This window comes from Erinaceus europaeus, chromosome 1 (genome assembly GCF_950295315.1).
Source record: "Erinaceus europaeus chromosome 1, mEriEur2.1, whole genome shotgun sequence".
NCBI classification, from domain to species: domain Eukaryota; kingdom Metazoa; phylum Chordata; class Mammalia; order Eulipotyphla; family Erinaceidae; genus Erinaceus; species Erinaceus europaeus.
Window position 1 is genome coordinate 155,288,998 of NC_080162.1, and position 13,554 is coordinate 155,302,551.

General features: G+C 35.9%; 1 protein-coding gene across 2 annotated transcripts in view; it reads right to left on the reverse strand.

Annotated features, from left to right (window-relative positions):
* Positions 1-13,554, reverse strand: part of SNTG1 (syntrophin gamma 1) — a 333,984-nt gene that overhangs the window by 273,927 nt on the left and 46,503 nt on the right. Inside the window, exon 2 of one of the 2 annotated variants that reach the window (XM_060198528.1) lies at positions 5,107-5,160. In XM_060198528.1, the coding sequence (XP_060054511.1) occupies positions 5,107-5,133 (27 nt within the window). In that variant the 5' untranslated portion in view covers positions 5,134-5,160. Of the gene's footprint in view, positions 1-5,106; positions 5,164-13,554 lie in introns of those variants that run through there. The other variant, XM_060198531.1, reaches the window with a different exon arrangement.

Sequence of the window (13,554 nt, forward strand, 5' to 3'; positions counted from 1 at the left end):
AATCTGAGGAAAGCCTAAAGCTAGCATGTAGGCTTACTGGAGCACATAGTTATTCTGATGGCACTTATTTGTCTATTTATTTATTTTTTCCTCCAGTCCCTGAGGCTTGGTGCTTGCACTACGAATCCAGAAAAATAGAGTCCCCTGCTGCAGGTGGGGTGTGGGGGCTCGAACCCCAGTCCTAGAGCATAGTACTAGGTGTTCTTAACTGGGTGTGCCACTGCATGGCCCCGTTTGTTAATACTGCATAAACATTTTCCATATATAGAGGTAGATGGATAGACAATATAAGATAGAAACACAACACCAAAGTTTCCTCCAGTGCAGTGAAGGCTGGACTCTAACCTGACTTACTCATGGCAAAGCAGTGCATTATCCACGTGAGTGTTTTTTTTTTTTTTTAATTCCTGGCCCTTCTGCTAACATTTATTAAAACAAAGATGATTAGTCAGTAGTTATACCTGGTTATATATAAATGTTTTCTTCCGAATTGGGAATTTTGTATATGTCACAGTGATATTCTCCATTATCACTTCTGATTTTTGTCAAACTTTAAATCCCAATTCTTTCATTTTTTAAAATTTATTTATATGAGAGGTGAAATTGATAGAAAGGGGGAAGGTAGGTAGGAAGAGAAAAGAAGAGGGAGAGGCATAAGGAGAGGGTAAGGGAGAGGGAGAGGGAAAAGGGAAACTGTAGCACTGCTTCAATGCTTGAGAAACTTCCCTTCACAGGTGTGGACCATGGGCTTGAATCAGGGTGCTTGTAACTGGTAATGTGTGCACTCAACTGGGTACACCACCACTAGACCCCTCCACTTCCTTTAAAGAACTGGAGCATTTATTTAAAAAGGACAACTTTTTAAAGCAGTAACTCTTTTTATAGGAATTGTGCTAGTTAATACTTAATTTAAGTGTTTTAAGTAGAACTTATCTGGTAGATTACTTTTCAAAGAGACTTTACTGGTATCCATAATCTTATTTTTTCCCAGTTTTTTAAATTTATTATTGAGTTACAAAATTGTAATATAAAATTGTATAGTTCCACACCATACTCTACTGCTAAGCTAGATCTAGCTGATGGACAGAGCTAGCGGAACTTCATCTTTAATGTCCTATTATCAGTCAAAAGAAAATGAGATATATTAAATATATCTTTGACTACTATACAATTTTCAGTAATGCGTTTTGTAATAAAGAGGCCCAAATTTAGGTAGAGTAGTTCCAAGGCACACATTATGGTTCTGCTTTAAGCTCACTAATAAAGATAACACTTGACATTTCACAAAACATCCCATTTTCTTTCATTGCTAAGTGACAAAGTTAATCTACATTTTCCTTCTTTACATACCTGACTAGTTAGGTCTATCCGGATTATAAATTCCAGGTAAGTTCTTTGACTTCAGACTCTTCAGGGAGATCCAATCATCTTCAAAGTACACTATAGCTATGTATGCCTATCAATTCTGCTGACATGTGAAGACATATGAAAATTTATTTTTTAAATATTTATTTATTTATTTAGTTAGTTAGTTAGTAACAGGGTTAATGCTGAGGTTCTGTACCTGCAAGATGAATTCACCACTTCCGGAGGCAGTTTCTTTGCCTTTTTTTTTTTTTTTTTCCTTTCTTGCTCGCTTTCTTTCCTTTTTGCCTCCAGGGTTATCACTGGGGCTCAGTGCCTGCACTACCAATACACTGCTCCTGTGACCATTTATTTTTGATGTATTTATTTATTTTTGATAGAACACAGAGAAATTGAGAAGGGGAGTGGAAGATAGAGAGGGAGAGAGTAAAAGTCACCTGCAGACCTACTTCACTGCTTATGAAGTGGACCCCCTTCAGGGGATGAGCCCAGACTCAAACCAGAATCCTTACACACGCCCCTGCCCTTTATACCCTGCGTTTAACTTGGTGTGCCACTACCTGCACCCCTCCCTTTTTGGTCTTCCTTTCCAATTTTATTGTATAGAACAGTGAGAAATTCAGAGGTGATGATTGCTTTAGGGTTCATTTATTCCTCTTCTTCTAAGTTTTTAAGGTGTGCAGTCAGGCTGTTTACTTGAGTTTTGCCTTGCTTCACATTGTGTACTGGTATGGCTATGAAGTTCCCTCTTAGTACTGATTTACCTGTATCCCAAATATTTTGATAGTTTACCTGTTCATGTTCATTGGATTCTAGGAACATATTAATTTCTCCCTTGATTTCTTCTTTGAGCCAGAAATTGTTAAGTAGTATGCTGTTGAGTTTCCATATTTTGGGGACTTTTACTAACTTTCTGTTTGTTGTTAAGTGTTAGTTTAATTCCACTGTGGACTAAGAAGATGCTTCATATCAGTTCAATGCTCTTGAATTTGTTCATAATGTCTTTATGCCTTAACCTATCCTTGAGAATGTCCTGTGTGGACTTGAAAAGCATGTGTATTCCAGCTTCTTAGGGTGTAGAACTCTGAAAAATGTGCTCTTGTTTCTTTATTCATTCTCTGCTTATATGATCTGTTTAAATGGGGGAGTGGGGTATTGAAGTCTCCTATTATTACTGTGCTATTATTGATGTGTGTTTTGTTGTTGTTGTTGTTGTTTGTTTTGTTTTTTGCATCCAGGGTTATCGCTCCAGGGTTATCGTGTTATCGTGTCGTGTCTATATTACAAATTCACTGCTCCTGGAGGCCATTTTTTTCCATTTTTTTAATTATCTAGGATGGAGAGAAATTGAGAGAGGAGGGGTAGATAGAGAGGGGAAGATAACGACAGACACCCCCAGGCCTGCTTCATTGCTCCTGAAGCATCCCCAACTGCAGGTGGGGAATGGAGGCTCACATTAGAGTCCTTGCATGGTAATATGCGTGCTTAACGGGTGTGCCACCACCAGGTCTCCACATGGAAACTCTTGTTGAACATTTCCAATATTTCTATATCACTGTTGGGACTGTCTAAAATGGTATAGCTTCTCAAGTTCTACTTGAAAGAGAATAAGAAACTGACTAATACACAAGAATGGGTAAGATGAGCACAGTGTTGTTGCTTTTATAAAATAAAACATCAGAACATAAAATTTTTTTGGTTTTCTAAATAGCAGATGAGAGAGAAAGAGAGAGAGAGAGAGAGAAAGGAGAGTCATTAAAGTGCCCCTTCACTACTCATGAAGATTCTCCTTTGCTGATGCTCTTGTGTGGTAGTTGGGAGCTTGAACCCATATCCCTGTGCATGGTAGTGAGCTACTTCCAGGCCATAAAATGTGAGAAGTATGCCAAATCAGTGGCTCAAAATATTTTTTTTAAAAAAAGACCTGGGAAATTGATCAATACTGGTTTTAAATTTCAAGGTAAATTGTTTATTAAAATAGTATATGACCACTATCTAGTTATTGGCAAATCAATCCCATATGTGTTTAATATGTTTTATTCAAATACTCATTTAGTCTCAATCTGTGCTTTACTACCCCAAATATAAAATACCACTCTGATGACAATATTGACTGATTCCATCAAAACTAAATGTAAGAGATCAGAGGCAGGGGTAGATAGCATAATGGTTATACAAACAGACTCTCATGCCTGAGGCTCCAAAGTTCTGGGTTCAACCCCTGGCACACCATAAATCAGAGCTGAGCAGTGCTCAAGTAGAAAATAAATAAATAAATAAATAAATAATAAAGTAAAAATATTTTAGAATATGAGATCAGGTTAAGGCTAGGGTAGAAAAATGTTTCATATATAGGACTATAAATAACAATATTAAATTCTATGTTTAAGCTTCTAAAACGTATTCAATTAAATTTGAATGGATAGGTATTAAGTTAAAATATATGGGTGAATTAAGCACTGAATTTATAGTTTTCAATGTAGTAAGGCATTGTGAACAAGTATTTTAAATGTGATTTAGAAAGTGTCAGCACACAGATATGCATAAATATGATAATATTCAAATCTTGAAAATAAATGGAAGCTCCAGTATTTGAAACATAAGGCAGTTTATTAAAGTTTTGGAAGTACTTACTTATTCTCATTATTTTCAAGTACTTGTAAATGATAATGTGCCAGAAACTTAAGATGGCATTTCATTAAAAATATAATCTTTAGGACTGAGTAGTGGTGCACCAGGTTAATATATTATCCTCTATAAGGACTGGGGTTCAAATCACTCCTGCCTGGCTACAGGAGGGAAGCTTTATGAGCATGAAGCAATACTACGGGTGCTTATCTTTCTCTCATTCTGCTCTATCAAATTAAAAAATAAATAGAAAAGATATAAACCCTGCGAGTGGTAGACTTGTTATTCAGGCACTGAGCTCCAGCGATAATCCTGGTGGGAAAAAATGTATAGCTTTCATAACTTCACAAATGCTAATGAGTGAATTTATTGAATGATGCTACATTGATATTCTAGTTATAGTTACTTGCTTTCTTTGGGTAGTTTATACATCATAAAATTTCTACATCTTAAAGGATATCAGAAATATTTGAATGTGTAAATGTTTGCATCATGCCTAAAGAGAGAGAGATTGTGCTTTGGATGCTGCATGTTTAGAAAAGAATACTCTTTCTGATAGAACAATTATTTTACTCGTGTGTTTCAGACTATTTACTATTGACTGCACAAGTAAATGGCCCTCAGTGTCCTTGAAATTGCAAGGCATTAATTTAACTCTAAACATTAGAGTGTGCTGACTGCTGTATCTCAATGGCCTTGTTTTAATAGTTAAATAATACTGAAACACTTAAATAATATTGGTGTCAAAATTATGGAAGTTTGGTGTTGGAATGACCTAGATGTTTTCTAACTTATAAATATTTATGTAGAAAGAATTACTTCCAACATTTATACAACCTGAATATGTATGACACAGAGTTTATGGAGGGCAATTTAATCATATCAAGTATGCTCTATTCTTAAAGGAAAAGAGAAAATACAAAGCTTTCCTGAGAAACTCTAGTTTTCTAGTCTAGCACAGCCAGATTACATAGTCTAGAAATGAAATGGACAAGTCATCCACCCCTCCCCTAAAAGCTGTCTGTGTTCTACTCATGTAAATTAGTGGCTACTGTTTCTTTCCTTTTTATAGTCTGTTGCTCATATTTAAAAACATAAAGCCATTTAACATACCTCCTCACAGGCAGTCCTGAAATCCATGTGCTATGGCACCACCAAGGATGTTGTCTGAAAAGAGAGAGAAATGATAAGAATGAAGCACAGTTCTGAATGTAAGAGAGAAGAACACTAATAAGATGTATACCTATAGATGAGCAGATCCTGTAGGGGAACACCATTTACAAGAACTCCCATGGTATAATGAAGTGAAAAGATGAAAAAGTGTTAATCCCCAGCTTTTGTGAGGTATAAACATACTACCTCATTTATTGTGATTGAGGATGTCCACAGCACTAAACATTTAGACATGATCAACAATACAATTAACCTCCTTTCTCAAGTATTAGCTTATTCCCAACATTCATTTTGAAACCTGAGTTTACAACTGGAAAGGGAACTTCAAAAGGAGTAATTAAAAGTTGCCTTTCATGTGGTTATCTCTTGGAAAAAGGTTGACTAATCTTTCTCTTTTTAATTAAAAAGCTACACGCATGAATAATTCTCTCTGGAACTTAAAATTTATTCATCAACAGTATAATGTAAGGAAGCTGGCTATTTATCAGAGTGAACAGAGATAAATAAAATCATGAAATATTGAATATAGATACACTTAGTGGTCACTATGATATCAAAATAGTGAACATAGTCTTACATACAAACAAAAGCATGTAACAGTGTGCTTTCTTTTTTTATATATTTTATTTTTTTAATTTATTCCAAAAGTTTTAAAAATGAAGTCAGCAAGGGAGTCAGGTAGCGCAGTGGGTTAAACGCAGGTGGCACAAAGCCTAAGGACCAGCTTAAGGATCCTGGTTTGAGCCCCCAGCTCCCCACCTGCAGGGAAGTTGCTTTACAAGCAGTGACGCAGGTTTGCAGGTGTCTATCTTTCTCTGCTCCTCTCTGTTTTCCTCTCCTTTCTCCATTTCTCTCTGTCCTATCCAACAACAACAACATCAATAATAACTACGACAAGGGCAACAAAAGGGACTAAATTAATTAATTAAAAAAATTTTTTTAAAGAACTCCATGTGATCAACTGAGTGAGCCATCATCTGGGCCCTCAAAATTACTTTTCAAAGTTTCATTTGCAGAAACATTAAATATCTATTTATATCTAACTTTGACATGTTATTGGTTTTAATACAAAAGTGGTAAATAAAATTAATTGAATAAGTATTTTTGGTTGGGTAAACACAGTATTTATTGGTTGTATAAATATGGTTTTCCTAGAGTTAATTTTCTTCCCAAAATACAGGCAGAAAAATGAGGACCTAGAATTACTTTTCTATGCATTTGTCAGAAGAGATCTATGTATAACTATTTTCATAGAAGTAAATTTTTTATTTGTCAAAATTTGGAAGCAACCCAGATGTCCAAGGACAGATGAGTGGCAAAGAAAATGTTGGTATCTTTACACAATGGAATACTACTACACTGTTAAAAATGATGGAATTCATCCCCTTCGCATCATCTTGGATGGACCTTGAAGACATGATAAGTGAGATAAGACAAATAGAGGATAAATGCCAAATGATCTATTATGTGGAACTTAATGTTTGGTTTATATACTAACTCATCTTTCAGCCACCAGATTCCAGATAATACCATGCATGCTTCCAACTGGACTTCCCTGGACAGTTGAACCCACCAATGTGTCCTGGAGCCCCGCTTCCCCAGAGCCCCACCCCACCAGGGAAAGAGAGACAGGCTGGGAGTATGGATCGACCTATCAACGCCTATATCAGTGGGGCAGCAATTACAGAAGCCAGACCTTCAACCTTCTGCACCCCATTATGTCCCTTGGTCCATACTCCTAGAGGGATAAAAAATAGGAAAGTTATCAGGGGATGGGAATGGGATGCAGATATCTGGTGGCAGGAATTGTGTGAAGTTGTACCTCTCTTATCCTATGTTTTTATGTCATGATTTATTTCCTTTTTATAAATGAAAGTGATATTAAAAGGGGGGGGGACAGGAAGGAAAAACACAAAATGTGCCCTTTGCTTGGTTGAATTTACAATTATTAACACATACACATCCAGTGAGATCACATCAAAATATGTCAAACAATTACTAAAAGACATACAAAAATAAGAGCATGGGTGGTGGCACACTGGGTTAAACACAAATAGTAAGAAAGGCAAGGACCTGCACAAGGATCCTAGTTCAAACCTTCAGCTCCCCACCTGCAACGGGTCACTTCACAAGCAGTGAAGCAGGTCTGGAGGTGTCTATCTTTCTCTTCCCCTGTCTATCTACCCCTCCTCTCTCAATTTCTCCTGTCCTAGATAATAAAAAAAAAAAAGAAAGAAAAAATGGCCTCCAATAGTAGTGGATTTGTAATATAGACTCTGAGCCCCAGCGATAACCCTGGAGGGAAAAAACTAAACAACAACAACAAAAAACCAACTACAAAATACATCAATAATAGTACAGTAATAATAGGAGACTTCAATACCCTACTACCTCATTTAGACAGATCATATAAGCAAAGAATCAATAAAGAAACAAGAGAATTAAAAATTAAGAAATACACTAGATCTTCTGGACATTTTTCAGAGTTCTACATCCTAAGAAACTGGAATACACATGCTTTTCAAGTCCACACAGGACATTCTCAAGGATAGGTTAAGGCATAAAGACATTATGAACAAATTCAAGAGCATTGAACTGATATGAAGCATCTTCTCAGTCCACAGTGGAATTAAACTAACTCTTAACAACAAACAGAAAGTTAGTTAAAAGTGCCAAAAATATGGAAACTCAACAGCACACTTCTTAACAACTTTTGGGTCAAAGAAGAAATCAAGGGAGAAATTAATATGTTCCTAGAATCCAATGAGCACATAAACTATCAAAATATTTGGGACACAGGTAAATCAGTGCAAAGAGAGAATTTCATAGCCATACCAGCACACATTATGAAAACAAGGCAAAGGTCAAGTAAACAGACTAGCTGCACACCTTAAAAACTTAGAAGAAGAGGAATAAATTAACCCTAAAGCAATCAGGAGGACTCAAATAAAGTTAGGGAAGAAATAAATAAGGTGAAAAATAAGAGAATCATACACACACATACACACATAAAAAAGAGAATCATAAAAAAAGATCAATGAAGCTAAATGATGATTCTTTGAAAAAATAAACAAAATTGGCAAATCCTTAGCAACACACACAAGTAAACTTACTGAATTCTGACACTGGGCTTAAATTAAAGCAATTCTAATAATAACTTTTTTGAAAATATTAAATCACCCATAATCATTGACCAGAGAGACCAAAAGCAACAGGTCCTTTCAGTATATGAGATAGTTATTTGTAAATAGCATTAAATGACATAAGTTACGGTTAGGTATTGTATGGTACAGTTAATCTTAATCATGAAACTTAAATAAACCAACCTCCCAAATAACTCGGTTATAATGATAATTATCTATTGCCTTCTTAAACTCTAAGACAGTAAGGAACCTTCATCATCTGCTTTAATTTTCTTTTTCTTCCAGTCCTGGAACCTCTGGGGATCTGCTTGTTTTTCTTCATGCTTCTCTTGATCCATACCATTTGATTCTGCATCTGCTGACCTCCCCCAAGTCAATGCAACTAGTGTCACCTCACCATGTTTCTCTTTGGACAAAGACCTGAGGCTTGGGATGTCAACCCTCCAGTTCCAATACTCTGCCACCAAGTTGCAGACACTACCAAGATACTTCCAAGTCTCCATCCTGACTTCCCTGGGCAGACAACCTCACCAATGTGTCCTGGAGCCCACCTGCCCAAATCCCTCCCTCATTGGGAAAGACAGGAAAAGGCCAGGGATATGGATCAACCTGCCAACATTCATATTCAGCAAAGAAGCAATTCCAGAAGCCAGATCTTTCACCTTCTGCACCCCATAAAGAATTTTTGTACATACTCCTAGAGGGATAAAGAATATGGAACCAATGGGCAAGATGGGATATGGAACTCTGGTGGTGATAACTGTATGGAATTGTACTATTGTTATCTTGCAATCTTGCTAATCAATATTAGACTACCAATGATATATTAGTAGCAATAGTAGGCGTGTATTCAGAAAAATATTAGTATGAGATTGAAAGCAATTTAAATATTAGGCAAAATAATTCTACAGTTGTGATAAACTCTTTTCAATGACTATAAATTTCAAAACTGGAGGAGAGTTCATTTTTTAAATTTCTTTCTCAAATAAAAAATACTAAAACAGTTTTAGACTTACAGAAAAATCACACAAAATGTTCTCTGATCTTCCCCCTCCCTCTATTAGTAATACTTTACATTACTAATATGGTAATACTAGTATGGTGTATTTGTTAAAATTACTGCTACATTATTGCTATATTATTTTTAATTAAGTCTGTACTTCACTCAGATGTTCTTAGTTTTTTCTTAATGGGATTGTTCTATTCTGGGAGCTCATCCAGGAAACCATACTCAATTAATCTTCATGTCTTCCCTTTGACTATGTGAACTGCCTCAGGTTTTCCTGTTTGGAAATGACTGCAGTGATTATTATTATTAGTAGTAGTAGTAGTGGTGGTGGTGGTAGTGATGTTGTTGGTGGTGGTAGTGTCAGTGTTTTATAATAAATACAACTGTTCAAATCGCAAGGACCAGCATAAGGATCCCGGTTTGAGTCCCCAGCTCTCCACCTGCAGGGGAGTCACTTCACAGGCGGTGAAGCAGGTCTGCAGGTATCTGTCTTTCTCTTCCCCTCTCTGTCGTCCGCTCCTCTCTCCATTTCTCTCTGTCCTGTCCAACAGTGACATCAATGACAATAATAACTACAATAAAACAACAAGGATGACAAAAGGGAATAAATATAAAAAATAAAATTAAATAAATAAATACAACTGTTGGCAAATGTGTAAAATTCTCAGTTTCTGCAAAAGAATCTCACCCCCAGGTCACAATGGCCTATCCATTGTGCATGAGGTCCTGAAAGCCCACCCTCCCCACCCCAGACTCCTTTACTTCAGTGCAATACACTTGCATCTTTCTGTTCTTATTTATCTAGGAATGAGATCATCCCATATTCCTTCTTCTTTGTCTGGCTTATCTCAATTAACATAATTCCTTCAAGCTTCATCCATGATGAAGTGAAGAAAGTGAATACATCAATATTTTCTTTATTATTATTACTCTCCTATTTATTTGACAGAGACAGCCAGAAATCAAGAGGGAATGGCAAAATAGGAGAAAGCAAGAGGGGACCTGCAGCACTACTTTACCACTTATGTAGCTTCCTTTCTACAAGTGGGGACTGGAGACTTGAGCCTGAGTACTTGTGTAGCATAACATGTGCACTCAACCAGGTGCACCGCAACCTGGACCCTGAACTCAGTATTGCTAATAGCTGAGTAGTATTCCATTGTGTATACATACCACAACTTACTCAATCACTCATCTATTGTTGGGCACCTATGTTGCTTCCAGGTTTTGACTATTATAAATGCTATAAATGTAGGCATACAAAGGTCTTTTTGGATGGGTGTGTTGGGTGTCTTATTGTATATCCCTAGGAGTACTGGTCAGTAATTTGCAAAATGTTCTATTTTCTCTCCCTATGCACACAAATATGTATGTATACAAAGATGTCCTAAGATTGGTGAAATCATGGATAGGTGAATCTCCAATATATATAATCTTTACCATCCATGAAGTAAAATATACAGTAATGCTTGATCCCTTTAATTTATAACTTTTATATAAAACCATAAAATGATTCCAAAAATAAATAACTCACATTTAGTGGAAAGTCTCTTTTGAAAGTCACATATATAACAAGAATGTGTCTGAGTCACTAACAAATAAAACATGAAAATATATTAAAAATAAAATATCACAGTAAATTCTCATTTAAATAAAGGTTACTTAGGTAATATTTGATCACCATGAAGAAACATGTCAATGTTACAGTCAACTAGAGGCTACAATGTGTAGAATCTTATGGGAGACTGAATAATTGACTCAAGACCTTACTTCTTCCTTGTCCCCCAAATGGGTGCTTGGTTGACCAGGCCCAGGATGACAGACAGAGAGCAACACTTAATTGTATGGAATTGTACTTCTTCTTCTTCTTTTTTTTAAATATTTTTTTTTATTTTTTATTTATTTATTCCCTTTTGTTGCCCTTGTTGTTTTATTTTTGTAGTTATTATTGTTGTTGTCATTGTTGGATAGGACAGAGAGAAATGGAGACAGGAGGGGAAGACAGAGAGGGGGAGAGAAAGATAGACACCTGCAGACTTGCTTCACCTGCAGGTGGGGAGCTGGGGTTCGAACCAGGATCCTTATGCCGGTCCTTGTGCTTTGCGCCACCTGCGCTTAACCCGCTGCGCTACAGCCCAACTCCCTTTTTTTTTAATATTTTTTTTATTTTTTATTTATTTATTCCCTTTTGTTGCCCTTGTTGTTTTATTGTTGTAGTTATTATTGTTGTTGTCGTCATTGGAATTGTACTTCTTTTATCCCACAATCTTGTCAACCATTATTAAATCACTAATGAAATAAATAAATGAATGAACATAGAATGAAGCAAATCCAACATCATATCCCTGTCTGAAACAGAATTGTCTTAGTAAGCTGCAGACACTAGAATAAAATGAAGGCTTAGAATTTGTAATGATTAGCTTTATGTGTCAACTTGGCTATAAAGCAGTCTCAAGTTATTCAATCAAAAACTAATCTAGGTGTTGCTTTGAAGGTAATTTGTAATGTGGCTAATATCTACAATCAGCTTATTTTAAGTATTAGAGATTATTCTCAATAATATGGGTCAACCTTATGCACTCACTCAAATACTTATAAACTCTGAGGTTTCACTGTCTACAAAGACAACAGCTACAATTTCTGCCTTTGAGTTTCTAGCCTGTCAGGCTGATGCAAGCATTTCAGACTTGGAAGTTCCACAATGATGTGAGCCAATTGCATTGCTCTTATTTAAGAGATGATGGAAACACCATTGGGAAAAAAGTAGCAAACCAGGTTAACCAAAAGAGCTAAAGAACCATCCTTGTCTCTTAAAGATACAGGAATAAAAATAAGGAATCAAGGTAATAGGTTAAGGTGTAACATACTTGAGTGTTTACTGATATGTGATTGCAGTGATTCTTAAATAGATCATGTGCAAAATATGGCTAGTATTTGTGGTTTTGAAAATAAGATGGCTAAACATATTTAGCCATTAAATTCCCATTTACTATAACTTGTCACTTAGCTAACATTCTTTTACATTTTTCACCTTTCCCAATAGAGTTTATTAACACAATATCCTAAATATAAAATGATGTAACAGGGCAAAAAGTCTTGATTTATTTCCCTATCTCAGTTCATACAATAGCTTAATACTTGGGTTGTAAATCAAAAACAGTCAAATGTATTATCCAATGGTGGGTTCTGGATTTTTAAATTTGAGATGTACTTTACTAAAACAATACATTAGTTTTATTAGCACAATACAGTGATTAATTTTTATGTATTATTAAATGACCACTACAATAAACCTAGTAAGGATCTTCTTCTGTATATAACTATGTTTTCTCAAGACAATGACTTTTTAAGAATCACTCCCTTAACAACTTTCAAATAGAAAGTACAGTAATAAGTATAGTCATCACACTATATTTTATATCTACCTGATTATTTAACTTAGAAGTCTGTATTTTTTGGCCTCCATAACCTCTTCACTCACCTTGTATATAACCATGTCTCTGTCTATCTACAGTATGTTCTCTGTATGCATGCTCTTTTTTGTTTTGGTGCTTTTTTTTTCTTTTCTTTATCTTGTTTTTTAAATTTAGTTATAAAATAAAAAATAGAAAAGAGGGGTAAAATCCCACACATTTCCCACCTCCAGCATTCTAAATCCCATCCCCTCCACTGGGAGCTTTCCTATTCTTTTTCTTTCTGGGAGTACAGACCCAGAATCATTATGGGGTGCAGAAGGTGGAAGGTTTGGCTTCTGGAATTGGTGTTTGTTTTTAGGTTCCACATATAAATAAGATTATATGGGAACTCTGCCTATCTGAGTTATTGTACATAGCCCATCTATGTTGTCACAAATGTCCAGATTTCTCTTTTTTATAGATGAATAATATTCACACAAAAAGCTTATATTCCCATCAACAATGTACAGTAGTCCCTTTGTCAATACTTATTTCTTTCTTTAAACTTTTTTTCATTTTTTAAAAATGTATTTATTCCCTTTTGTTGCCCTTGTTTATTGTTGCAGTTGTTATTGATGTCATTGTTGGATAGGACAGAGAGAAAAGGAGAGAGGAGGGGAACGCAGAGGGGGGTGAGAAAGACAGACACCTACAGACCTGCTTCACCGCCTGTGAAGAGACTTCCCTGCAGGTGGGGATTCTGGGCTTGAACTGGGATCCTTATGCCAGTGCTTACGCTTTGCGCCTGCGCTAAACCCACTGCTACCGCCAGACTCCCAAT